Source organism: Egretta garzetta, unplaced genomic scaffold, assembly GCF_000687185.1.
Source record: "Egretta garzetta isolate BGI_Z169 unplaced genomic scaffold, ASM68718v1 scaffold35, whole genome shotgun sequence".
Lineage (NCBI taxonomy): Eukaryota > Metazoa > Chordata > Aves > Pelecaniformes > Ardeidae > Egretta > Egretta garzetta.
The window spans coordinates 1,716,283-1,742,697 of NW_009259730.1; the positions used below are offsets into that span (position 1 = coordinate 1,716,283).

The 26,415-nt window shown below is 41.1% G+C and overlaps 1 protein-coding gene across 3 annotated transcripts in view; it reads right to left on the minus strand.

The window, feature by feature from the left end:
* Positions 1–26,415, minus strand: part of NOL4 (nucleolar protein 4) — a 192,811-nt gene that overhangs the window by 150,425 nt on the left and 15,971 nt on the right. For all 3 annotated transcript variants that reach the window (XM_035894938.1, XM_009639467.2, XM_009639466.2), the window contains exon 2: positions 7,343–7,492. In XM_035894938.1, coding sequence (XP_035750831.1) covers positions 7,343–7,492 — 150 coding nt within the window. The remainder of the gene's footprint in view (positions 1–7,342; positions 7,493–26,415) is intronic.

The window sequence follows — 26,415 nt, forward strand, 5'->3', positions numbered from 1 at the left end:
CTCAGTCCTCACTGATGCTGTATATTCTCACTGCCTTCAGTGGCCCTGCTCCTAGCTCTCTTCTCAAGGCCGTGAGCTAACAAAAATTATAGCCAGACCATCTCATTCAGTGATGTGCTGCAATAAAAGAATATTGTTTTATTGCAATTGCGCACAAAAGACCCAAACCCCCACACTTCTACATTTTAAGAAAAAATAAAGCCAGAAAAGTGAATTGAAGCGGGGGATATTGCATTATTTACATCCACACGCTGACAATGCAGACTGGCATATTTTTGGCATGCCTTAGAAGAAACTGCTCACGCACGTGCCTATACCAATCAAAGAACAATCACTGCTGATTTACCATATTGATAAAATTACTTGGATCGCTTTAAAAAAATTCTAAGTATATGTGTTTCAACTATGATGCTTTAGAAGTATCCTTATGCGATTCCTTATTCTTACTAGTGGTTTTATTGCACATCAGTATATTTTCTGTTGCTTGTAGAAATGTGTTACCTTATATCTGGATGTATTCTGCATCACGGACAACTCACAAAATAACCAGATGCTAGCAGATTGGTGTTTAGGTAGTGTGTACTAGGTATAGCTCTTACAGCCGAATGCTTTTTACATTGTAAAGGGGAAAAAAAATATATGAAGAAGAAGCTAGACATCGGGAGTATTGAGCAAAGTGCCAAAATCATACAGGGCTTGGTTTAGCCCCAGAAGTCACAGGATAAGCAGCAGAACATTTCCTAACTACACAGTCCATGTGCACCTACACATATTTCGTTTAAACTCTGAACTCAGAGGAAAATAAAAACAGAGATGACTTCAGTGGTTTCAGAGTCAAAACTCTTATGATCTTATTTCACCGTTCACAAAAAGTCCGCAATATAACAGGACTTGACGTATATCAACCCATCCAAAACATTGCCCAGCAACAAAGGCCTTCTAGATCTATAATTAACCTATATGCCGTTTACCATATCCCACGAAGAGCACAACTACTACAAGGCAAGTAATTCAGTACCTGGGCACGTAATCTGAATTACATTGGAGCTAAGCGATGCGTGCCCTAATCGTCTGTGAGAAGCGTATTGCATTCCTATTGCATCACTGCAGGCAGAGAAAGAGGGCAAAGTCTCCTTTATGGTCTCCAATATTCAGATGATTTAAGTGCATGATGTTGTGATGATGTAGCTTTCAGAGCTAGATTTTTATTTGGAAAATTAACAAGTTCTAAACTGAAAGGCAGATTTTAGGACACATATGGCAGAGCAGGAAAGACAAGTGTGAGGAGAGGGAGTGAAATTTTGCAAGTGAACCTATTAACCCCTGAAGCATTAACATGGAGGATGTATGTGTAGTCTGGAAGATACGATGTGTCAGAATGGAGATATTTTTTTGCTGTGTGTGTCTATTTTTTTAATTAAGGAGGGTAAGGGGAGGAAGATGATCCAAACAAGACTTCCAAGGGGAGAGAAAAAGACAGGGAGAGAGAGTGAAGATGGTAATCTGTCCTGGGCCCACAGCCATCAAACCAGGTGGCAGAAATTGGTTTCTTGATGACAGGAGGGCAAACCAGCCAAGGAAAGTCCTCTCCTTTCCTCAGCAAGAGGTCAAAATAGAAGACTGACATAGGAAAGCAGATATATTACTGCTGGGAGTTTTATCAAGAGCTCGCTACCCTGCTATACTGGGGAAAATGCTGTTGTCTCTTCTGCTAAACTTGCGCTTCACAGCTCCCTTTCCTTCCCCTTCCTCCTGCGTTGCAGAAGCCGCTTTCTGTGAGGGAAGCGATGGGGAGCACCTGCTAGTGGGACCACTGCCAGGACACTCGACGCTCGCCCTTTGCAAAGAAGCAAGAACAAGTCCATAGAGTAAAAGTGCATGGGACTTGGCTGTTTTGCTGTGCACACAGGAACAGCACAGATACAAGGAATTAAGTGTGTTAAGGCCCTGCACAAACCTCATATTCTTCTGCTTCCTGGGGACAACGTCTGCCCTGGACAGAAACCAGCCAGGCCCCAAACCTGCTTTAACCCTGTTTGATCAGGGAAGTTTGCTTGAAGAAGACAATGTTATTGCAGAGCGTGACCGGTCAAAAAATTCTTCCCCAAGGAAAACATGTTCACTGCTACACTCAGAGGGGACTCGCAAGCATGTTCTTGCTTTGGGAGGGGGAAAACGTCACGCCATGTTCCATAATCTGACCAAGGTTTCTCTTAGGGTGACAGGAAAGAGGGAGGCGATTCAACAGCCTGATCCCAAACCAAGAAACATTTATTACTGCAACAGCTGGATGAAGCACAGGACCCCAGATATTGCTCCACACCTAATAGACTCCTGTTATGCCTCAGATGTTATATATTTATGTACTACCTATCTGATCAGAGTCTCGCCTCAAGCTACTTTCCTTTGACACATCAATATCTCCCCCATGTTTTACAAGCCTGCTTCTCTTCCAGCTCATCAGCCCACTGCTCTTTTTTCATTCATGGGTTGGGAATTTTATTAACTGACCCATTTCTCCTGCTCAGGCATCGCAACCCTCACTCACAACTCAAGTTCACTACTGTAACGTTTCAAGGCTTTGCGCAGCAGCTACGCAGGCTCAAGAGGCAGATATTAGATCATCCTTCACAGGTAAAAATATTCAAGTAGAAGATGCACATAGAATTTAAGGTGTTTAAGGTGGCTACAAGACTTAAACAGTTCTCAGATAGATGATTCACTTAGTTACGGGCAACTTTGTCCAGATATAACATACAAAGGTGAGGCACTTACTCTTTATAGTCTATTGTTTAAACGAATGAAAATCTAACAGCTTTTTTAAGAATACTGAAAATAAAATCTACTCTGAAATATAGGGCTTGATCACTAAATCTGGCCTCCCTGTACCCATAGCTGGGTCTGAGAGGAGGCAATGTGAGTTTCTTGAAAAGTATAATAAGGCTATTTTTTTTTCCAGCTTTGCACTGAATCACAAAGAGTTGCCCTAACAGCTTGAGCCTGTTGCGTTACGCTGCTACTGTAGCCACAACTTTTCCCAGTTACTCCCACCTCTGATATACCCCTCAGCACTTGAATTTGCATTTTAGACACAGCTGAATGGTTTAAATCAAGAAATGCAGCTCTGTAATGGCACAGAAAGCCAGCTTTGCACTTGTTGAATGCCTTTTCCAATACACCAGATGGATTCTTCTCCTGAAGACTTCTCTCCTGTGCATCCCCATCTCTACTTTGACACCACAGTTCTCCTTTCAGGGTGGGATGCCTATACAAAAATAAGTCCTTTAGGACAGAGAGTGAAAAGTACTACCCCAAAGCAATGCAGTTCCTCTAGGACACCAAGCTGTGGCAGCGAACCCTAGCAGTCACCCCTATGAGGATCCTCGGTACTTTCTCCCAACTGCTTAACCAGTTCTTTACATCAGCACATTTCACCCCACCTCCTATGGAGCCTGGCAGGACAAGCAGGGACCTGTTTGGGCACCGCTGCTTTCCTTGGCACCAAGGAACGTGCGTTTTTCACCTCCTGCACCTTCCTGGTCACCTGTGCCCCTCAACCGACTCGGCCAGGCCTTGTGTCACTTATCCTGCCTTTGTGAGGGAATTATCTTCCAGATCAAGGCCCTCGACATCTTCCCTGTTTGTGAACTTCCCTAGGAACCAGGGAACTAGCTGAGATTATAAACACTGTATTAAGTACTCCTTCAGTCTGGCATATTCTGGGTATGATTTAAAGTTCATTTTTTATAGATAAGGCAGGGCTTTTTTTTTTTTTTTTTAAAAAGTCATTTTTTTTAAATAAGGCAGGTCTTTTTTTTTTTTTTTTTTTGCTGGTGTAGATCTACCTACAGTTATGCTGGCAAGGAACACGGCCCATCAATCTTACATTGTATACAAGTCAGGCACTTGAAATGAGCACAAAATCTGCCAGTTAAATAGGAAGCTCACTCTTTTTTGTGTATTTTCCAGGTTACTCTCCCACATCATCTACATAGACTTTGTACAATTCCCTTCTCATTTGTTAGTGTGCAGAGAAGAAGAAAATGGGACCTTATTCTAAACTTAAATATTGAAGCACAGATGCTTTCTTAATTGATCTGTAGGGTTTGTGCCAAGAAATCATAAAGTTTGAGTTTGGTACATTGTTGCCCCAATTAAAATATAAAGGCTCCCTTCCAACATGCTGCTCTTTTAGAGGTACCAAGCACCACATCCTATTTATCTTCCTGTGCAGCACCGCTGTAGAAAGTCCCACAGAAATCAGTTGTAAAAATGCCATTCGTTTCCACACAGTTAACATAAACACGTCAGTGCAGATTACAGATTCACTAACTGAGTTTGTAAGCTGTTCTGAACATGCTTTCAGGGAGACATACTGATGTATTGTAGCACTCCAACATCTGGGATGACTCCATCAAAAACTAAAAAGACTCTACCTATTCCAAGGATGTTACTTCATATAAATGCAAAAAGTAGTTAAGTCACCTTTGACAATTTCATTCCCTTCTAATCATGCTTGAGTGCTATTCAAAATTTTGAGTGGAGCAGGTTCACTATTGAAAATAGAGACTCACACATATATAAGCAAATTAATGACTTGAAATCAATATGTTGCAGTTACTAGGGCTATGGCATTCATTTTTTAGAAATACTCAGGCACTGAATATCCATGACAATATTTATGAACTTCAGAAATTTAGCAATTTTGTACCAAAAATGTGGTGGGTTTCTCCCCATGATTTTTCTGTTAAAATGTTTCAGTTCTCCAGTCAGAGAGCAGAAGCAATGTGATCATCACATGCCAGGAATTATGAATAACAAATAGCAGTTGTAGCATACAGTTTGTGAACCATCCTCGCTGTAAAAATTGTTCACTCCAACTATTTGGTGAATACATATGCATGATAAATACATTCACAGATCTCAAGGATGATTCACTTCTGACATGTGAATAAAGAAACAAGACTAAATTAATCTTGTTCCCAATTCACTTAATAAAATTAAACCCCGCCAAAGTACTACAGTTTGATTTATAAAGCTCTTAGGTATAATATTCTGTCAGACAGTTACCCAAGGCACTACCTCTTTCCTCCTGCAGCACCACAGGAGGAGATACTGCGTGGCTTTCTGGAACAGACCAGTGCTACAGCTCATCATTTTTAGTGAAAGCATGTTCACGGACAGGTCCAGTAAAGGAGCATGCATTTCCCCAGTTAGTCTGGTAGAGTTTGAGACCTGTTTATTTAACCTAACTCTCATGTTGGGATAGAGAGCAAGAGTTGCTATTAGTTTCTTCTGATATAAGTTTGTTTCCTTTTTCTAATTTGTGGAAATCGTGAAAAATTATATATGTGAATCCCATCCTTGGCAAATATGACTCAATGCCCTTCATAAATGAAATGGATGCACAAATAATGCAGACTCTCATAATGACACAACGTTTCATTTGGGCATCTTTATCCTCTGCTCATGAGGACATAGCAAGCTCAGGTCGCAATTACAATAGAAATTAACATCAAATGAAACTACTGTGTAGGCTGTTGAATCTGCAGAAATAGTTCTCACAGAAGGGACACGAGTTGTCTTTCATGCTATTCAGAGTAAACAAATTTCTTATCTGACCTGGAATCACGGGATTCTTATGGTAGTAAATATTATACTTGGCAAGTATTTGTAGGATGATGACTTGAAGTATTGTATTCATAGTTGGCAGCATTCCTTATACTTGTATATTATTCTACAAAGTTTGTGACCTATGCCTTTAAACAGCTTACTGAAATAAAAACAAAATAGAAAGGTCAATGAAAATATTACTTTCCTAATGCTTTCTAAAAGAGAAGACCAAGTATCAAAATGGCCAAGGTGACAGATTAAAATTAATTTAGACATTTTGTGTTTGTTCACCCTGAAATATCACTCCAAGCCTTACAAAGCACACCCAGATGACTGGTGTCTTCCTTCATACATCTATATTAAGGTCAATACCGCTGGGAACAAATTATAAGAAATCTTGCCAGGAGCTTATCCCACAACAAACCATCTGAAATAGCCTATAAATAAAATATCTGTGAAGGGATTCATAGATACATAGTAAAGATTGCTATATACCTGAAAAAAAAAACAGTAATGGAAAAATAGCTATTTCTTACAGCTAAAATTGAAGACGTGTATATCAGAAACCTGTAGTTCCCACACATTTTGGTGACCTCTGATGAAAAATGGCTGGCACAACCACAGGTTGTTTTTAAGGTGAAGAACACTGTGTTCAGGGCAACAGGTCACCTCAGGGCCCTGTGCACATCCCCCTGCCGGCCCCATCCTGCTGGGGCCATGGGGAGAGGTGCCCCAGGTGCCCTGCGCCCTGGCCAGGGTGGTGGGATGGGCCCTGGCTGGGAGCCCCTGCCCTGCCACCCTTGGGGAGCCCCCAGTGCTTCAGCAGCTGGAAACAGCTGGGCAGGTGGATCAGGATCAACCCCGAACGTGCCTGGCATCCAAATCCAGGCAAGCACATACATTTTAAGCACCTTGGGAAAGTACAATAAATGTTTCATTAGTTGTCCGTAAGAAAATAAAGTGTTATATTTGTGCCACTAACCACAAAAGCTATTTATAGCTATTTTAAGGCAGTGGCTGAACTGGTTAGATCAAGCAACAACGTGCAATTAAATATCTTAGAAATAATCATTCTTTCTACTCAGCTGGTTTACGCAGGTGTGAGAGCTGCCCTCTCAATACTTCTCTCATTGTACCTAGTAGCTTTCCAGCCTTTTGAATTTAGGATATTTACAAGTTTTCATACCATTAAACCATTAAGTATCCTGAGTCTGCAGTGATAAACTGTAAGGCAAGTTCATTCATACGCTGAAGTGCAGCACCTCATTTAGCAAAGCTGTGGCAATACCTTCTAAGTCTTCTTTAAGACTACATCCATTTAATAACAATTAATTAATACAGAGTTACTAGAGAAATTGTCATAGAACCATAGAACATTTGGGGTTGGAAGGGACCTTTAGAGGTCATCTAGTCCAACCCCCCCGCAGTGAGCAGGGAAAAACCTCTATAGAAACCACTATAGAAAGAATAAATTCTCTGCTCGTACCAATGAGAAAATCTCTAATGAAGTCAATGGATCTGGTGCTTATTGAACAGAAAATGTGATTTCTAAACTGTATATTTTCATGAATTATTGAAGGATCTCTGAAATAAATTTGAGGGTGAGGGCTGCAGTACTAATCCAGCTGGAAAAAACACAAATCGCATGCCATGTGACTAAGCCCAAATAATTCACACTTTTAGAGGCTGACGTTCACTTTTAGTTGGTTGGTTGGGTTTTTTTACTTACTGCTTTATACGTTCTCTTTTGGCCAGCATGTTTTCTGATTTGTTCTCCATTAGGCCCAGTTTCAACATGCATGGAATAGATAATGTCAAAGAAATCTTCTACCACGGCTACCCGCCGTAAAGACAGCTTCTCATCTACACCTACTCCATCCTGGAAAGAAAAAAAGAGAAAAGAAAGGAGGATGAGATAAACAGATAAATTATGATAATCATGAGACGCATTCTCCTTTTTTAGTAAGGAGTTAAAGACCCTTCCACTGAGATCTGAAGGTCACCCACCCTGTGAATAACAGAAACAGTGTTGTAGGAAAGCTGTATGATCAGACGGATCATATGGACCCTTGCAAGCAGTCCATTTTGCCAAGCCAGGGCATTTGGTCTCTTGATAGACGGGGATCTTTCACTCCAGTATTTAAAACATGAAACAAAAAGTATCTGTGCTTCTTTCTCCAAATACACAAACAAGACTCAAAGGCAGAGGCAGTCCCAAACACGTGGCACAGAAATGCATTATGCAGCTGTTAATAAGAACGCAACAGCTCTTTTATCCTCTCATTCCCCTCCCAGTAAATCTGTACCTAGCATTTCATAAAGGTACTTAATAAAAGGTTTTAATTCACAGGTGACAGAGCTGACTGTAATTATGAATACAAAGGAAGTTGTTACAAACAATTTACCCCTGAAAAGCCTGCTTGAAAATATACTGCATAAAGACATATCACAATATGAGGAAAAGAAAGGGATATTTTTAAAATTCGTGATTTTTGTACACAGATGTCCGATTGGAACAAGTGACAGAGAAGTGTGGACACCTACCATCTGATTTTCAAAAGTGATAGCACCATGGTAGCTAAAGACTTCTAGAACACAAGCAGTCCCCAATGTCTCTGAAATTAATCGGTGCAGTTGAATTCCCTCCTTTTAAATAGAACCATGCTTACAAGGTGGGGGGGGGGTTGTTTTACAGCTGTCTATGGATTCACCTCTAATGAAGGGGCAGGAACTGGGACTCTTGTTTTTCCAGAGCAGGCATCTATCAAGCAGGTTGTGTTTTGTAATACAACATAAGTATATGAAAAATAAAATAAGAATGGCCAATTCACTTTTACTCCAACACAGCATTTGAATTTAGACCTCTGGAGGCGACAGTGTCACCTAACCTTCAATGAGTATTTTAAGCAATAAATGCATTCAAAACTTAACACGTTTGATAATACCATTACCGCTGCTGTAATTCATCCCGCAACAAAACTGGTTTACAGTTTTTGTGACAAAACACATGCAATTATTGCTGCAGTGACGAAATAAAGACCACAGTGAGAAATGAAAAGGCAGCAGTTACATATGAGTCCCAGTTGCCGCCCCCCTGCTAATAACTTCTTGCTAACCCACTCCAATAAGTTTGAGGGATGTGGACAAACATGATTTATTTTTCTCACTATGCCTATTTTTATTCCAGCCCACACACTTTTATTTTTCATAGAGTTCATGGAAAGAACCCAAATAATCCCAGTGGCTCCAGAGAAGCCCCGAGGGTGACACAGAGGAGCTCTGACATGTTCCCAGTAGTGACGGAGAAAATGTCAGTGACTCTGTAGCATAAATTCCTAAACTCCAAATGTTATCAGGTTAGGAGGTGTTGATATGCTACCAGCCATACGAGTTTTGTCCTTTCCTCTTCCACCATGGCCCTGCCTCTCCCCAACCTTCATCAAAGAGGTCCCTGCCCAAAGCTAGGTTGTCCTTTCCATCTGCACAGCAGGTTGTGCTCTTTATCCCCAGGAGAAAGCTGGAACGGAGCAGAACTCCCTCATGTGCAAGAGGATTGCCACAGTCCTGACAGAAGTGACTGCGTTGACGATTCAGGGTGGAGGAAGATGAGGAATTTTCAGTGCATCTCCACCACAGGTTAAAGCCTCAGAGACATGAGCAGGGAACAGTTGCTCTGAGAAGGCAGTGAGGCTCACATCCCATGAACAGTCCCTTAAATTTCACTAGCCACCAGCTCAAAAATTTTGTGGCATCATGACAGGTTCTGGTATCAGCATCATTAAGAATTTGCTCAGTATCGCCACTATTAAAAAGAAATGCTGTAGAGATGGGGCCAGCATAAAATCCAGATCTTTTCAGATTAGATCTTTAGGGGAATTCACACCTGAGCTCTGTAGGGGGGCCCATCTTCAATGATTATTTTCTCACCACCCAAATGGCATGGTGGGATACCTAATGATTTCAAATGCTCTTATTATGACGACAGTGTTATCTCATGCCGCTCTCCAAACACTCAGAAGTTTATAGTGTTGATTAACTGATAAAGATTTAATCTGTTTATTACTAATGAGTTTTGTTTTAGGAAATTTCCTACGGGGGAGCTCTCTTTTTTAATTAAAGAGAAATGCATTACAACAATATTAATTTAAAACCTGAGATGCCACCTCAGCAGAGCTGACACATGCAAACATTAGGAATATGTTCAAAGAAGAAACTCAAAACCAAAACTCATTTTCCTGCTTTGGTGGCCATAGTGCACAGTGACCTTCTTTGATGGTCCTCCTACCCCCCTCCCCGGACACTAATAGCCAAAGGTAGGTAGGCATAATGTGGGTGCGCTCTTGAAGCTGCATTTCTCCATCCAGCCGAATAAAACAGTAAGCATTGCTACTAATCCTAAAAATACAAAGAAGTAAAATCATAGAATCATGGAATCGTTTAGGTTGGAAAAGACCTTTAAGATCATCAAGTCCAACCGTTAACCTAACACTGCCATCCCACCACTAAACCATGTCCCTAAGCACCTTGTCTACCCGTCTTTTCATGCCTCTTAACTGAAGTGCCAGAAAGTGAATACAAACTTTCCAAATCATATCAGTCAAAAAGGGTAGGAAAAAAATGGTTTACATTGACTGGAAACTGCTTCAGGGGAAGACAGTACTATTCCTTAACATCTATACTTGTAACTTCATCATTGTCTGCGGGCCTGGACATGACCAGATCAGGCTTTGTTCTGCTTGGTGTCATGTAAGGCAAGTAAGGTAGACCTTGTTTCAGAAAGCCTGCAGTGCTGCAGAAATTGCTGAGTTGCTGTAAGTAAGCTGTTCAGTCCATCTGGCAACATGCAATGCTGTGCAGAGATGCAAGCCTTAGCTGCAGAAAACACCAGATGAGTAACTTGAATGAGAATAAGGTAGCTACTTACTGAGACTTTTAATATCCCAGTACCGACATCCCAGCAAGTAAAAAGCTGGGCAAGCAATACAACCCCAAATCTCCATCTAAACCACACAGTTTCTGAAGTGGACACAGTTGTATCAGGCTTTCCTGCCATATGCCATTACACTACACTCTTATCCTGAAATTGCTATTTGTTAAAGGCATAAACAAAGCAGCTCTACTTTATAAGCTGGCTTTAGGTAGGGGCACCCCTGCAGATGGATTGGGGCAATCCCAAGCACAAATACAGACAGCAGAGAATGGATTGGGAGCAGCCCTGTGGAGAAGGACTTGGGGGTGTTGATTGATGAGAAGCTCAACAAGAGCTGGCAACGTGTGCTCGCAGCCCAGGAAACCAACCCTATCCTGGGCTGCATCAAAAGCAGCATGGCCAGCAGGTCGAGGGAGGTGATTCTCCTCCTCTGCTCCACTCTGGTGAGACTTCACCTGGAGTACTGTGTCCAGCTCTGGGGCCCCCAACAGAAGAAGGACATGGAACTGTTGGAGTGAGTCCAGAGGAAGGCCATGAAGATGATCAGAGGGCTGGAGCACCTTTCCTACAAGGACAGGCTGAGAGAGTTGGAGTTGTTCAGCCTGGAGAAAAGAAGGCTACAGGGAGAGCTTATAGCAGCCTTCCCAGACCCGAAGGGGACCTACAAGAAAGTTGGTGAGGGACTTTTTACAAGGGCATGCAGTGATAGGACAAGGGGTAATGGCTTTAAACTAAAAAAGGGTAGATTTAGATTAGATAGGAGGAAGAAATTCTTCACTATGAGGGTGGTGAAGCACTGGAACAGGTTGCCCAGAGAAGCTGTGGCTACCCCATTGTTGGACATGTTCAAGGCCAGGTTGGACAGGGCTTTGAGCACCTGGTCTAGTGGAAGGTGTCCCTGCCCAAGGCAGGGTGGTTGGAACTAGATGATATTTAAGGTCCCTTCCAACCCACACCATTCTATGATTCTATGAAAAATTTTCACGGTATCTAAGGGGACTTCTTTTTAGCCTCAGCTAAGGCTAAAAAGAGGTGAATGAGGGAATATATGAGTGATAATGCTATTCAGATGTCTGAAAGGCTATGAAATGTCCACAAGGGACAGGGCAAGTAATAGGCTTAAACCATGGCACAGGAGATTTACATTAGACATTAGGAAAAACTTACTATTGATGTGGATAGTCAAGTACAGTAATAGTTTGCCTGGGGAGGCTGTGGCATCTCTGTCACAGGAGGATTTTGAGACCAAGTTAGACAAATATCTGTCAGGGATAGTTTGAATAAATCCTGTCTTGGATAAGCTAGATATTATCTGAGTTCCTTCTTGATAACTCTATGACTGAGAAGCTTAAATGCCACTTTCAAAGTGACTTGGGTGCTAACAACTCTGGAATAGCAAGGAGGATATTTATAAATCACTGAGGTATTTTTAGGACTTTCATTCGTCATGGCACGAGTCCAAGCCCCACTTTCTAAAATGACTTAGGAATGGAAGCCTCACTGAATGTTTCTCTTCAAGAACTGAACTTAGACTCCTAAATCTTTCAGGCTGAATTTCATCCCACTTGTTCCGGCCATCACAGAGGTATGCCCCCACTCCAAACCAGTTTTCTCAGATGCCTCTCTGGCCAACAGCATGACAGGCACTGCCAAAATCCAATTCATCCTTATAGCTGCTGGAATGGCCTCATTCTCTATCAGTGAAAAGCTACTTAATTTTACTCTTTACATTGCAGGTTTTCCTGTTTATTCTTGTTTTTATGTTTCTTCAGTGATCTTCCTATGTTCTTAGGATACAAATAAATAGATGTTTCTTTTCATTTTCAGCCCTGCGGATTCCATTTGCACTCTGAGATTAAAGTTGTTTGTTTGTTTGCTTTTAGATATCTACACAAAGAGTAAATTTCTGGACAGAGGTGACTTTTACAGAGAGTTGTGCACCTCTCAGAAAGTGCTACAGATCCCTTTGAACAAGGATGCTTGAGGAGGGAGTCAATCTCTTTTATTGAGGTAGAACTTACAGTGCTAGCGGGAGGAAAGAAGGGAAAAAAGTTTGCCAGTGAAGCAAACAGACAGGCAAGACAGCAAAAAGATCTATTATTAAATGAAAGGCTGTCATTTTTATAGTTACTTTGCAGCCTTTAAAATTAAAGCCAGTAAAACAAAAGTGCTTGCAATTCCTTGCTTGAGAATACCTGCACCATCTCACACTGAAATTTCTTGGGGGAAATAAGTCTCATAAAACACCCTCTTGATTCGTGAATGAATATAACTATCAATCAGCATCTTTATAGTGTTTGAAAAATATTCCTATAAACACATGATAGACTGAAAGAGAAAATAAAAGTAAAGACTTGGTTGGTGGTTTTATAGAAAATGTTCAGGTCTATAAAAACCTCTGCTGTAAAAGCATCAAAGCCAGAAGCATCTACAAAACATTAGGAGTAGAAGGAAATAACAATCAACCTAAATAATTCATTACATAACATAAATCACATACAACTGTAAGACTGCTTTGAATGCAGAAATATGATGTGTACCATTTTTTCTGATAGACACCAGTTCAGACGACAGCTGAGTTAAAGCACATTTGTGTCACCCCACCTCTGCTGACTAGTGTCGCCTTTTGCAGCCTTGAGGATGCATTTCCACTGGATGGGAAGCAAAGTCTTTGGCTGACTGAAGCACTGTGCTCTGAATGAACCATATCCTTACAAAAAGTTTTGCACATAAACCCCGCCTTGCCAGCTTCTCTGTAATGAGCTCCTGACCTGACTGTACGTAGGTGTTTTATTTCCATTGTACTGTAACCGTCAGGAGGAACCAGTGGTAGCTTATGTATAACATGAGCCATACATACCTGTCTGCAGAAATAAGATAAATTAAATTATCAGATTGAAAATCCCGTTATATGCGAGTTCCTTTATCTGCCTGTTCAGCAACTGCTAAATCATTAATATTTAAAAGGAGGGATGACCATCTTGAAATGTCTCTTACTCCCACAGAAACGAATAAATCTGGTTTTATCAGCACACTGATTTGAATTCCCAGGTTATTAGTACATCCATTTGAATATCTAACTCATTTCTGTCAGTGCAGTATAAATCCACAACAGATCAAAAGTTATTAGTATCTGATAGCTATTATCAAGCAGCCTAAAAATAAATAAATTGAGCATTTCTATCCAGTTCCTAATGGAAAGTGTCTATAACAGAGAAAGGGGTATTTATGGTTTGAAATTTATAGTTTCTGTTACTCCTTATATGATCTGTTTGAACAGCAAATCTCATCTTTTACCAGCAGATGGAGACAGGAAAAATCAGAGTTGCATTAAGTCAGATACACACAAGAACCATTTCCAGCCGTCAAGTCCTTTCTCTGGAACCCTTAGAGCAATAAACCCTGGAAAGACTAAACCACTAAGCTGGGATATGGCAGCAACGAGTCAAACTAATTGTGGAAATAGATCATGAACATGAAGCGAAATGGCAAATTAGTATGCCATTTGAGATGAGACTAAAACTAAACAACAGACGCAAAGTTTGGGGATTTCATGAAAGCTTTATCTCCTTTACCTCTCGGACCAGTCCAGGTGATGGGAAAGCACCAAAGCAAAATCTCTGCCTAAAAACAATAAGGGGTGAATGCTGACTGTCATATAAGTCTAAGAGATCCCACCTGAAAGGACTACCCTACTGAGTCACATCAGGCAAGGCCATCATCTGGTGTGAATCACCAGCTCTATTAAATTAAGGTCTGGCAATTAGAGATAATGGGTTGTGAAATTCAGCTTGACAAACAGCAAAGGGAAGGTCTGTCACCTTTCTTTCCTTGAAGTGTAGTAAAATGGGCCTGGATTCATGATAGACAAGGTACCTTCAGAGGCCCCTTTGGTGTGAACAGGATAATAATCTGGCCAGTGGTCTCTGAGATAAATATCTAAAGCTCCTTCCATACTGGAGAAGGGCAGAAACTTTTCTTTTTCATCTTTTTTTTCAGAAGTATGGATGGATAGGCAGACCTATCATCACCAGTGCTAGTGCAGGATAAGAGCTTAGAACGAAATGTGGAATGTGTCTATGGACTCTTGCATCTCCTACTGAAAACAAGCATGGACATGGGAGGCAAGAGGCATTTTCAAAAAGCTGCCTCAAGAGCAAATGCACTCAGAGCCCTGAAGGAATGGCAAGAAGACCCCAGCGAGAAATACAGGAGAGGCAGAGCCCTGGCTGCAGTTTACTTTTCATAGTTAAGAGTTACTTCTTAACTAAGGTCTGAATACTGTTTTCCCTCAGCGCACTAACACCTGATTGTATTTTTTTTTCCTTAGGTGTTTAAACATTTACACAACTGTTCTGAACAGAAACGGGTCACAAGACAGGCCACGTTTTACTATTTGTGAAGTCTGCTGCTGCAGGCTAACCAAACACCATGAGCTGTATCTGTGTCAGCAAGCGGGGCAGCACAAGAGCAGCAGATCTGTAGAGCAAAGCAGTTGATACCAAGGAACTGATTCCATACCATCGGTACCTCAGACTAGCTCTAACCCGGCCCCCTGCACTGGACACCCACTGCTGGTTGCAATCCAGTAGATGCGTGCCTGGAACAAATGCCAGGTTTTTTTGACTGAAAGGAATCCAGTTCCTGCATGGAAAAAAACCACTGCAGTGTGAAGGAAGCGCAGTGCCATGGTCAGGAGCTTTGTTTCAAAGGCACGTTCCTTTTCCAGACTAAAATGCCAGTACAGATGCAGACATAGCTTCTTCAGTAAGACAACGAGATGAGATTTTTCACACGTGCGCATGTGGTGAATATTACTCAAACCGGTGAGGAAGATACTTAAAGCTCAGGGGAGAGCAGAAAGAAGCTGAACGAACACCTATTCTGACATGGAAACTGTATTTGCCGCATCACACCCTCTACCTGCCACACTCTCCAGCAAAATTCTTGCCTACTTAGCCTGTTAAAATGACAGATGATGTTTCCATCATTAGATGCACAGTATTATTACAGTTGGCCTTTTTTTTTTTTGCTTTTCTTGGGTTTTTTTTTGTTGGAGAAAGCAAATTAGTGTTGTATATTGTCTACAAGAGTATGTTGAGTTGTTATATTTAATGTAGGAGCAATAAATCCAAGCATTAAATGCATCATATTCAGTGAAAAGTATGGGACAATTCCAATTAAACAGAAGACAGAACTGGACAGAGAGGAAGCGAACATACAAAACCAGAGAGGAGACAGCAGTTTGCAATTCAAAAGTGAACATTTTTGGTCAATTTCTAACACAACAAAACCCCCAAATTAATTCAGCAAATTGCAACTTTTCTGATTAATTTGAACTGAACTATAATTTACCAATGGATTCTTCGTTTTAAAAAATCATCTACAAGATATTTTCTGATCTTAGGCCATTTCTAAATAGTTTGTTCAGAAGTCTATATTTTAAAAGATAAGCATATTTCCTTTTTTTTTTTTTGATAACCAAATTGTATTATTTCCTGTTCCCTGAAGGATGCTGTCTCTTTTCTAGTGGGTTAGTTTTCTATTAGAAGTAATTAAGCTTTAACTTCCAGGTCTATTTTTTTGAAAACATTCACTACAGTTCTGGAAATATTCAGCACACTTCACTTGCCCACTTCAAACTCAGTGTTTGGTGAGCAGCCGAGAACTAATAAACCTAGCTAGGACATCAAGGATAACTGAGCACAGGAGGAGTGTAACATAGCCAAATTTAACTGAAGTTTTTGTTTGAGCTCACGTTCATGATCAAAGTTTTAATGTGTTTATTCCTTCTCAATGACTCATTAGAGGATTCATCTAGGTATAAGGAACTTCAACCATAATTTTCTGTAATTGTGTGAATTCTAAGAAATTGCAGATTTTAAGCTTAAAAAACAGCCAAAAGTTCAGTCCTACCATGAAACAGGATGAAAGTGTGTTAAAATTTGTCCCGTTAAAGTAACATGTTATTCTTTTACTGAAGGTAAAACTGAGCACAGAGGTAAGTATTAGGATAGCTATAAAATAAGATTTCTCCTAACTAAGAGACACCAAAAAAAGTTTAAAGAAGCGATTCTGGGGCTGGTGGTAATCCTTCTGTGGACAGATTTCTGCAGTTGTTCAAAAAATTGTAAATATACCATCAGGCTAAGCCAAAAAATAGAAGGATAACAGTGAAGCACAAGTGACCACTAAGTGTCCAAATACGGAAATTACACTCCCTTTAAACATTTTTTCCATGTCTTTATACTCTTCATACATTTTATCTGACAATTATATCTGCTAAGCTGTAAACAGTCACTCCAAGACTTTTCCGGAGAAGATTGCAATGCCAAGCTAAACCCTTTCCAACCTCACAGGTAATCTGGAAGGGTCAGCTACTCCTGGGCAGTATTTTGAAGGGAAGGGACTTTGGCTCCCCTCTCTGACAGCTCAGCACCCTGCACATTAATTTTGATGAAACTTTGTTTCTGAAAGTTACTAGCAATGACAATACATACAAAACTTAGTTTAACTTTCTTCTCAAAATAGATGGTTCTTTGTATCTATATAGTACTTTGGAGAGCATGAGAAAATTTGCTTTTCCCAAATAAGGTTACCAGGATAAACCAACCGATTCTCTTCAAACGTTTTTGACTGTAGGGGGTTCTAAAACAAATGGGTGTGAATCCTAGAGTGGACCTATTTGGTATGTTTTGGGTTTTTATCTAAATTACAATATCAGGTATTGTCATAAATTCAGCAAAAAGAAATGGGCAAGCTACTAACTACATGTAAACTCTTAACATTCCTGTCATGTTCCAAAAATGAACAATTACACAATTATATTTTAAAGTGTGCTATACTTTACAGGTAGTCACGCACTAGGGGAATGCAATGTAGATCTATAATGCCACCTTTTTTCAGACTGATGAAATGCAACTACTGTATGCCAAAGGCAACCTAACACAAAAGTGAAGCTTAAATAATGAGAACTCATTACTCCAAAGTGCCACCTGTGAAATTAAATGTATATTTTTAAATTAAATTCCGAATACTCCTAAGCCTCTGATGCAAGGGTATTTGCAGAGGGAGCTTTTTTAATAAATAGCGTGATATGCAAGTGCCAATAGTTACATACTGCGATGAGGTGCCAGGAAGATACCACAGCACAGTTCAACACAGCTCAGTGACAAGACTTCTAAAAAAATTATAAATTGCTTCAAAATCCTAGTTAACTGATAAAAAAATTCAAAACATTAGAGGAGCAGGATGGCGACTGCTAATGGGATATAGTGGTTTTGTGTCTAGATCTCTGGGTCCAGCTCCAGCAAGGGCTTTTGTCCCTTAAAGTTGCTTCCACCTTCCACCTGCTGCATACTGCAAGGAATAGCCCTGGGGTAGCAGGGGGATGGCGTGACATGTGTGACCTAATCTCTCCCATCGATGTTTCTGCAACAGCTGTTCACTTGCTTATACAAAATGAGTTCACGGTCTCAGCACAGTTCCCAGAGGACGGCTGTCTCCCCCACCAAAACCACTGCTACAACAGACCATTAGGTGCCATCAATCGGTAACCTCATTAGCAACATCAATAAAGACACTGGGGATCGGATTTTAAGCTGCACTGGTGCTGTACAGGCAGCTTATGGTAGAGACAGATGAGAAAACATGAGTGGCTTTGCATCACCCATACAAAACCTTGGTTCCGATATAACCCCGGTGCTGGTTCAGCAACCTTGCTCGCAAGGCAAAGTGCAGAATAATGACAACCATCCCCAGCTCCAGTTGCCAAAGGGGACGGGAGTCTCCAGGGCACCCCATGCTCCACACACGGCCTGGTTCTCTGACCACACTACTGATATAATTCCCATGCAGTTTTAGCAGCAGTGGTGTAACAGCCCTGATGATCTACAAACATAAGCAAAGTAGGAACTGTAGGGAGAATTAGGGTCTGTTCTTTTACCTAGAAAAATCAGGAAAAACACTGGATACATAGACTCTTTACCAGGTCTGAAACAGAAGCAGCAAATGTCATGTTCAGGTATTGGCAATAAGTCTTCGGTGTAGCCAGCAAATGCCATGAACCAAATATCTAACCATGTTCTTCAGAAAAACTCATTATGAAGGATGCAGAAGTTATCCTTCAAAAAATGCATCAAAAAAACCAAGTTTTTTGATCCTATCTCAGACCCAAGGGAGAGTTTGCGCACTCAGAAGTATCTTCATACTAAATTAGTTGGTAAATAAAGAGTATTGGGGTTTTGTATTAGTTGTGTGTGTGTGTGCACAGATCAGATTTTACAAAATGAAATTACCTCAGCAGACTTATGTGGTGCACTTTAACAACTTATTTGTAGGCTTTTTCTTTAATTAAATTACATTTCCCTAATTCTATTTTTTTTTACTCCTGTAACAGCGCTCTTCTCTCTTGAGTAGCCTAGGCAGAAAAGCGCCAGGTGCAAAAACCTGCATTTCTGTGAGGAAGCACTGTTGTAGATAGTCAGATCATTTACATCAATTTTTTCTCCTTTTCTTCTTTCTCCCTTCCCCAACCGTAAACAGTCCACAGCATGAAGAGGCCAACCCTTGCCAGCAGAACCAAGGTTTGAAAAACACTGCTCAACCATATGTTCAGTCCTGACCAGCGTAATACTTAGGAGGCTGACATCTGCAGATGGAGAGTTCGTATCACCATTCAGCATAAACATGCTGCTACTGTACACTGAAATCAATATTAGCCAGACTTTGCTTAGCAGAAATTTTCAACACTGGTCTACAGTTTCACTTTGCCAATTCATTTTTGCTACGGTGACGTAAATGAAATATATATCTAAAAAGAATCTAAGAGAAAAATGGTGGCGGGGATTGAAAACGGGAGCCTTTACGAACCCTTTTGGTAATCTCCTTTAGAAGGAAAATAATTCTGCATCAAATATTATATTGAAGCTGTTTGCGTGATAGAAAACAGTTGCTGATGTTACACATGATGAACCTTCACGAAAGCCCACCAAACTCTATTTGGCCTGCAGGGTTATGCACTAGGAGAATACAACATCTAAAACAGGCTCCTAAAAGTTTTTGAAGACCTGGTAAACTCAGTTTTTCTCTAAATAAACTCTATCAACCTTTCTTTCAATAAGCACGATAAAAATAGAAGTTGTTCTTGCCTTACTTAATGCCCTTCTGAAAGCAGCGAGAATACTCTACTTAAATGTTTGTGGGAGTGATACTGGTTCTTCTTACAGACGCAGTAAGGTAAAATGCATTCTCCCCACTATTTCTTACTTTTTCTCCCTCTTGCTCCTCTCTCAGTCTATCTGCAGCTCCTCATGAAGTCCAAACACTTTTTTCAGGGCTTGAACAGATTTATGGTTAGCAATTTCCACAGGGACTGTGTGCATGTTCTCTCAGGCATGCTCAGACACCACCACTCATCTGAGGGCCGGGAAGCAAAATCTGTGTCTGTTCTGCCACTAGCAATGAAATTCTGTGGGTTCATGCTTGTTGTGTCCTTCGTTCACTCCTTCACTCCACAGCGGTCACCTTCTTCAAAAGCCTACACTTAAAAGACATGCCTCTCTATGGATTTTCTTTTAAACGTTTTGCAGTCTTATCTAACATGCACATGATTATAAAACAGGAGAGGGAATGGAGGTATTTTCCTTTATTACATTGCTTTGAAGCTGAAACGGACATAGAAGTCTGAACCATGAATTCCTAGCAGAAAGGGGTTAGATCTTCAGTTACACAAATTTTATTCAGAATATTCCCTGCATCAACCCTGGAGTACGCCCTAAACAGCAAACAGTTCAAAACAATGGCAATTACGAATTACAACATTGACTTTGCAAATGCTGTTTTATCGGGTAAATTCGGCTTCTTAATTTTTGTAAACATCAGGTTCTTTATTTTCTTAGTGCAGATAAGAGGTACACCCCAGTTCTGATCACTAATGATACTGTCCACCATCCCTTTTCTAACAGAATTTTAAAAATCCAGTCAAATCATGAAGGAAAATGTACTGTTTCCTCAACAGTACTGCAAAAATAGATGTTTTGAATAAGCAGGTAACCAGATTTACCCAACATCCAATGCATGACAGAAGATAGGAAATCAGAGTATTTGCAAGTTAGACTCCCTATTAATCAGATGTTTGCAAGTCTCTGCCTTAATTTAGGCATGCCCATGAATTTACTACCACACAGTGCTCCTTCGCGTGCTAATATTAGTACACGTAAAGCACAGTTGATGAAAGAAAAGGAAAGATGCAGATGAAATAGTCTGCTCTGTATAACTGAAGTTCATGATTATTCTTTCGTATCTACAACAGTTAATTTGCAAACTATATGAAGCTTCATAATTATTAGTACAATTCTGTGCTCAAAATACGAAGCAAGCACTATGCTATTTTTTTTCTTCAAGTACGTATCCTTAGTTGCACTCTCTCCCTTCATATAAAAAGAATAAAGTTTTTAATTTCTCAGCTGTTTATCAGAACAGGAAGAAAAGTTGAAACATAGCATGAGACTTCAATTGTGTGTGAAATACAGTATAATGATTATATTATCCATGGGGTTGACCAGAATTTGGTGCTCTGTCTCCCAAGAGTTTAGTTTAAACTAGTGCGTTCAAACCGTAGCAAAACTGTAATTCACCAATATTAAGTGACTTGCCTGTTCTCTCGCTCCTCTGTGTATACTGGCTATATTAAGATAATGGGACACAGCACTCGGATGCCTTCAGTAATAATAATGACCGTAATGTTTCTCTTCCTCTCATTAGGTCACATGCTGTGTACAGTTTGACTGATGGATACGGCCATCCAACCCAGAGCCAGTTGTAACTCACGGTTTAGCTTGCAATGTGCTATGGGATCTTTTGAGAAGAATAGTACTACACAAAATCAGGGACATTGCAGATGAAAGAAAAATCAAATGGTCACTTAGCCCATCCCCTGACAGAAAAGGGACTGCCTTCTGTTGCTCATGTACTTTCTTCTGGATGGTCTTAAATGACTCTTCTGAGGTAGCTTTCACCACTGCCTCTGAGGGACTATTTGACAGACTGGTAGAGATAAACAGAGGATTTTTGGCTGAGCCCATGCCAACCGCCTGCTACAAAAGGTTTGCAGGCTGCTGGGCTGCCATTCCTTAGTTATGTTCACTTGGAAGACAGACACGGTACTAACACTCTCTAGGACTCACTAGGGGAATAGTTTCTCTGCCATAATCAATCATATCTGCTGAGAAAGAGTCAGCAAGGGCCTCTCAGTGGCAGTGAGAAATAGGTGATCACCTCCCCAAGGCTTTGCCAGATCACTGCCTTGTTTCCAGCGCAGCTCCCAATCCTGCTCTGCTCCTGCCAAAACCAGCTTCCCTTGCAAGGGGTCCAGAAAATTCTTTCTTCACAAATAATAACCCCCAGAATTAAAAACCCCACTGAAGACTCTCATTGACTTTATTAACTATGGCTCAACCTCCCAAATTGTCCTGTCCTCTCTAAAATGATGCTCTGCCTGCAAAGGGCTAGGGACACACCACCATTGGTTTTAGTTTGTCAGCAAAGCTGGTACAGATACAGAGATCACAGTTGCATGTGCACGTCAGAGACGGCTAAGGGTATAAAGCTTGAACTCTATGTTACAAGGAGAGCCAACATCTATTTTTGTCTTGCTGACAACAAGAACAACTACATTTTCTTTCTGCATCAATGCAACATTAAACTGCATCTTCTGAGATGCTGCTGTGCCTACAGGAGGCTGCCGTTCGCTTTTCTCAAACGTTCGCCTTTTCCTTACATCAGGTTTGATTCTTCCTGGACTACATTTCCCAAGACACACTGCAGGAGGAGACCATGTGTATCATGAAACATTCAGTAAAATCAAGGATGCCAGTGTAGTAGGAATTCTTGTATCACATCTCTCTCCTTGTAAATACATTGCACCCACTCATTTGCTTGCACTTTATAGCAACCACTATCTCCAAATAACCTAAGAGGCTTTGCAGCACTTGCACCAACAGATGGAGTCAGCTATGTGGACTGAGCATGTACTTTATCTACACCATTTAAGCCCTGTCTGCTCCAAGAGAAATATGCTATTGCTCTACTGATGAATCACTCCTGCTACCCAAACCACATGTAAGGCCAGTTCCCCCTCACCAGGAAAACTCTAAATTCAAAATCCTGCATCTACAACTGCCAAATCAGCATGGATCACCAAGAAGATGTTAAAAAGACCACGCAGACAAACCCTGTTCTGTTCTGTGCAAACAGCCTCTTACAGTGCTGTATTTTGAGCGCTACAGTCTTTAAAAGGAAATGACACAGTAATTTCCCATCAGACCATTTGTAGCATAACTTTTCATTGGGGGTATTCTGTCTGTATCCTGGAATTTGCTTTCTGGGGAGACATCAGGCACAGCTGCATGTCTGGTAAATACGTGTGTTTGTGTCTTACATACGGGGGTGTGTGAAATTAAACTCACTTTGATTCAATCATACTTTACAGGCATGGCAAGCTGGCTAAACATTGCCTAAGAAAAATGAACAGACCATTGAGGTAGCTGTCACCAGCTGGTACAATGCATTTAGGATGAGGTTTCGTTCTGTATCTGGGGTTTTATCCCATCTATCTATTCACCACTACAGTCCATTTCCCATCTTGCTCAGTCAATTTTAACAGTAACCTGCCACCTGAGGGTACTTCACAGCACAATGCCATCACTGCACTCTCCTTCTCCAGGGGTCAGGAATACTTTTTCTTCAGGCTTTTTGACAAACACATTTTATGATTTCTGATGATACCCAGAAAAATCCTTCTGAACCTCCCTCAGATTTTGGATGCTGAAGCAAAAAGTGTTGCTCCATTCCATTTTCTCCTATTAGATTTTCTGCTCAACTGCTCCTTTTTGGGGGGAAGTGTCTTTTTTTTTTCTCTTTGTTTCCATTTCAACCTTATAGATATTCCTTCTCCATTCAGTGTATCTGTTTCAGCTCTGCTTAGTCACTGAAATAAAGAAATCTATTAAAATGACAGCATCCAGTCTAGCATCCTATCATTTGCATTCATCCTTCCAAGACCTCCGTTATATTGGGTATCATAAGTTACAGACACAGAATCATAGAATCATAAAACCATAGAATGGTTTGGGTTGGAAGGGACCTTTAAAGATCATCCCTGCCATGGGCAGGGACATCCTTCACAAGATCAGGTTGCTCAGAGCCCTATCCAACCTGACCTTGAATGCTTACAGGGATGGGGCAACCACCACCTCTCTGGGCAACCTGTGCCAGTGTTTCACCACCCTCATTGTAAAAACTTTCTTCCTTATCTCTAGTCTAAATCTACCCTGTTTTTGTTTAAAACCATTACCCCTTGCCCTATCGCAACAGGTCCTGCTAAAAAGTCTGTCTCCAGCATTCTTATAAGCCCCGCTGAAGTACTGAAAGGCCGCATCAGGTCTGCCCGCAGCCTTCCCTTCTCCAGCCTGAACAACCCCAACTCTCTCCGCCTGTCCTCAGAAGAGAGGTGCTCCGGCCCTCGGATCATTTTTGTGGCCCTCCTCTGGACCTGCTCCAACAGGCCCATGTCTTTCCTGTGCTGAGGGCTTCAGAGCTGGATGCAGAACTCCAGGTAGGGTCTCACCAGAGTGGAGTAAAGGGAGAGAATCACTTCCCTCGACCTGCTGGCCATGCTGCTTTTGATGGTGGTGATCATTATAATTTAGAGGAAACCATTATGATCAACTCAACCGATGCTACATGTAACTCAAGCTATATAAATTCTAATTCTTGTGAGTTATCGATGCTGTAGGTATTGTAGCCATCTATTTTGCATTTTTGGTCCCACAGAAGTCAACCTATTAGAATTACGGGGCCAAGAAATAACGGCATTGATGTTGCTTTCACATTTCATCCTTCTGTGCTCCCGTGTTGCAGCAGCGGCAATGCCTCCTGGCCATGGTGAGATGGCACCTGGGAAATATGGTGTTCCACAAGCCACTGACTGGAATGCTCTCCTTCTCCAGAGCTTGCTTTATGGTGCAGCATCCTCATGCAATTTTTTTTTCATATTAAGCTTTTACAATCTGATTTGCAAACCTCAGAAACTGAAGCTTCTAGACTCCCTTATTATGAAGCTGAGCTTTATATAATTTAAGACGCATTCAGTGTTCCTATCTCTGTAATTAAATTTTAGTCTGTTTTTGTTATTTTGGGCACCTTCTGAAATTTTTTTCAAAGAACTTACTAGGCATTATGTTGAAAGGATTCTGCTGCAATTTTATCCTTCATTTTCTCACCTTTCATATTCATGGCCTTTAAGAATAATTATTTAACTGATATTTGAATTAATGAAATTGGGTATGGAAAATCATTAAATTGGTCTGAAAAAATCTTATGATTTAGGAAAAAAACCCCACATTTGTTTTGTTTCCTGGTTTCCAAGTCTACAGGGTCCACTTGGGACATCTGCAGAGTTTAAAGTGAAAGTTCTTAAGCAGCAGCCTGCGAGACCATTCATGGCTTATAAATCAACAGTATTGGTCTCTAGAACCGCACTAACCACTAGCGTTTTATGTTAGTCTCATGACTCATCAGTCAAAAGGCTGATAATGAAATACCCACGGTCCTTGAGATTTTGTAGAACTGACAGGGAGTTGTTGCTAAGACTGACAATCTCTTCTGTACAGCTACGGGGATTACTAAGTGACTTTTGTCTGATTTTTTTTTAACACAAAAGTAGAATTTTCACGAGCGTTTGACTGGAGATGGGATTTTTCAAGAAAAAATGACAAACACCGTGGGACTCACAATGAAATTGTAACGGTTGATAACACTCCATTTTTAAGCTATTTTAACATCTATAAAGAAAAGGCTTCCTGCTCTTTTTTACATTAACATCTTTAGGATACAGATGCGGGTTGGTGGTTAGTTTTTCACAAAGGAATTCAATTTTTATTTTCATGGGTGACGTTATTATTGGTCAGGTATTTTACTATCTTTTTAGGTCTCAGCTCTGGTCCACTAAAGACAATGGGAGTCCTCCAGCTCTATTCCATAACACGCAATCCAGCATTCAGTGAAGCTGATAAAAAATAGTTCTCTTACATTATGGCTAAAAGAGAAACCTCTCCTAGTACTTGGGGTTAAGGCCATTCCTCTTATCCACCCCGTCTTCCCTGAGCTGCCCCGTTCAGCTACACGGAGGAAGGGACTCAGAAGTCTTCTTTGGTGGGAGAGACCTAGCTTCAAAATACATCAGATTAATATTTTACACATCAGGACCCAAGACTGTATTTTCAAATTATAACTATATACAAACATTTCTACAGCCTGTGATAGCCAGTTTAGCACCTGGAGGGCCTAAAGTTGAGCAACGCTACTTTTGAGGGATAGCTGCAACCATATACTACGCTACATACCATACGGCTACGTACACGGCAAGAGAGCACCAGGGCTGGTAAGCAAGAGGTGTCTCAAGTGCTGGGTTCTGGCAAAAGCAGAAAGCGAGGGTGAACGCCAGCAGTGACAGTGGCGCAAGGTTTTATTTCCATTCCCTGCTCCTCAAGTCATGCCAACCACGACATGTCACTATTTACTGCAAGCATTTGTAGCTGCTGCGCCGCTGGGCAGCCCTGCATCTGCCAGCAGGGTCTCATGTGGCATCATGTCACAGTACGGTGAATTTACTTAAGAGACTTGGGGCTTGTTTCCGAAGACAAGGGCTTCCCCGAAACAAACCTCCAGCTCCCGGAGGCCGGTGATGGCGGCGGGCTAGGCGGCCATAGTGCAAGCAGGCTTCGGGCACCCGGATTGAAATCCGTACCCCCCCGTATGGCCACACAGGCACCCCAGCACCCATCCTCTGCCGGGAACGGGGCAGGATAGGG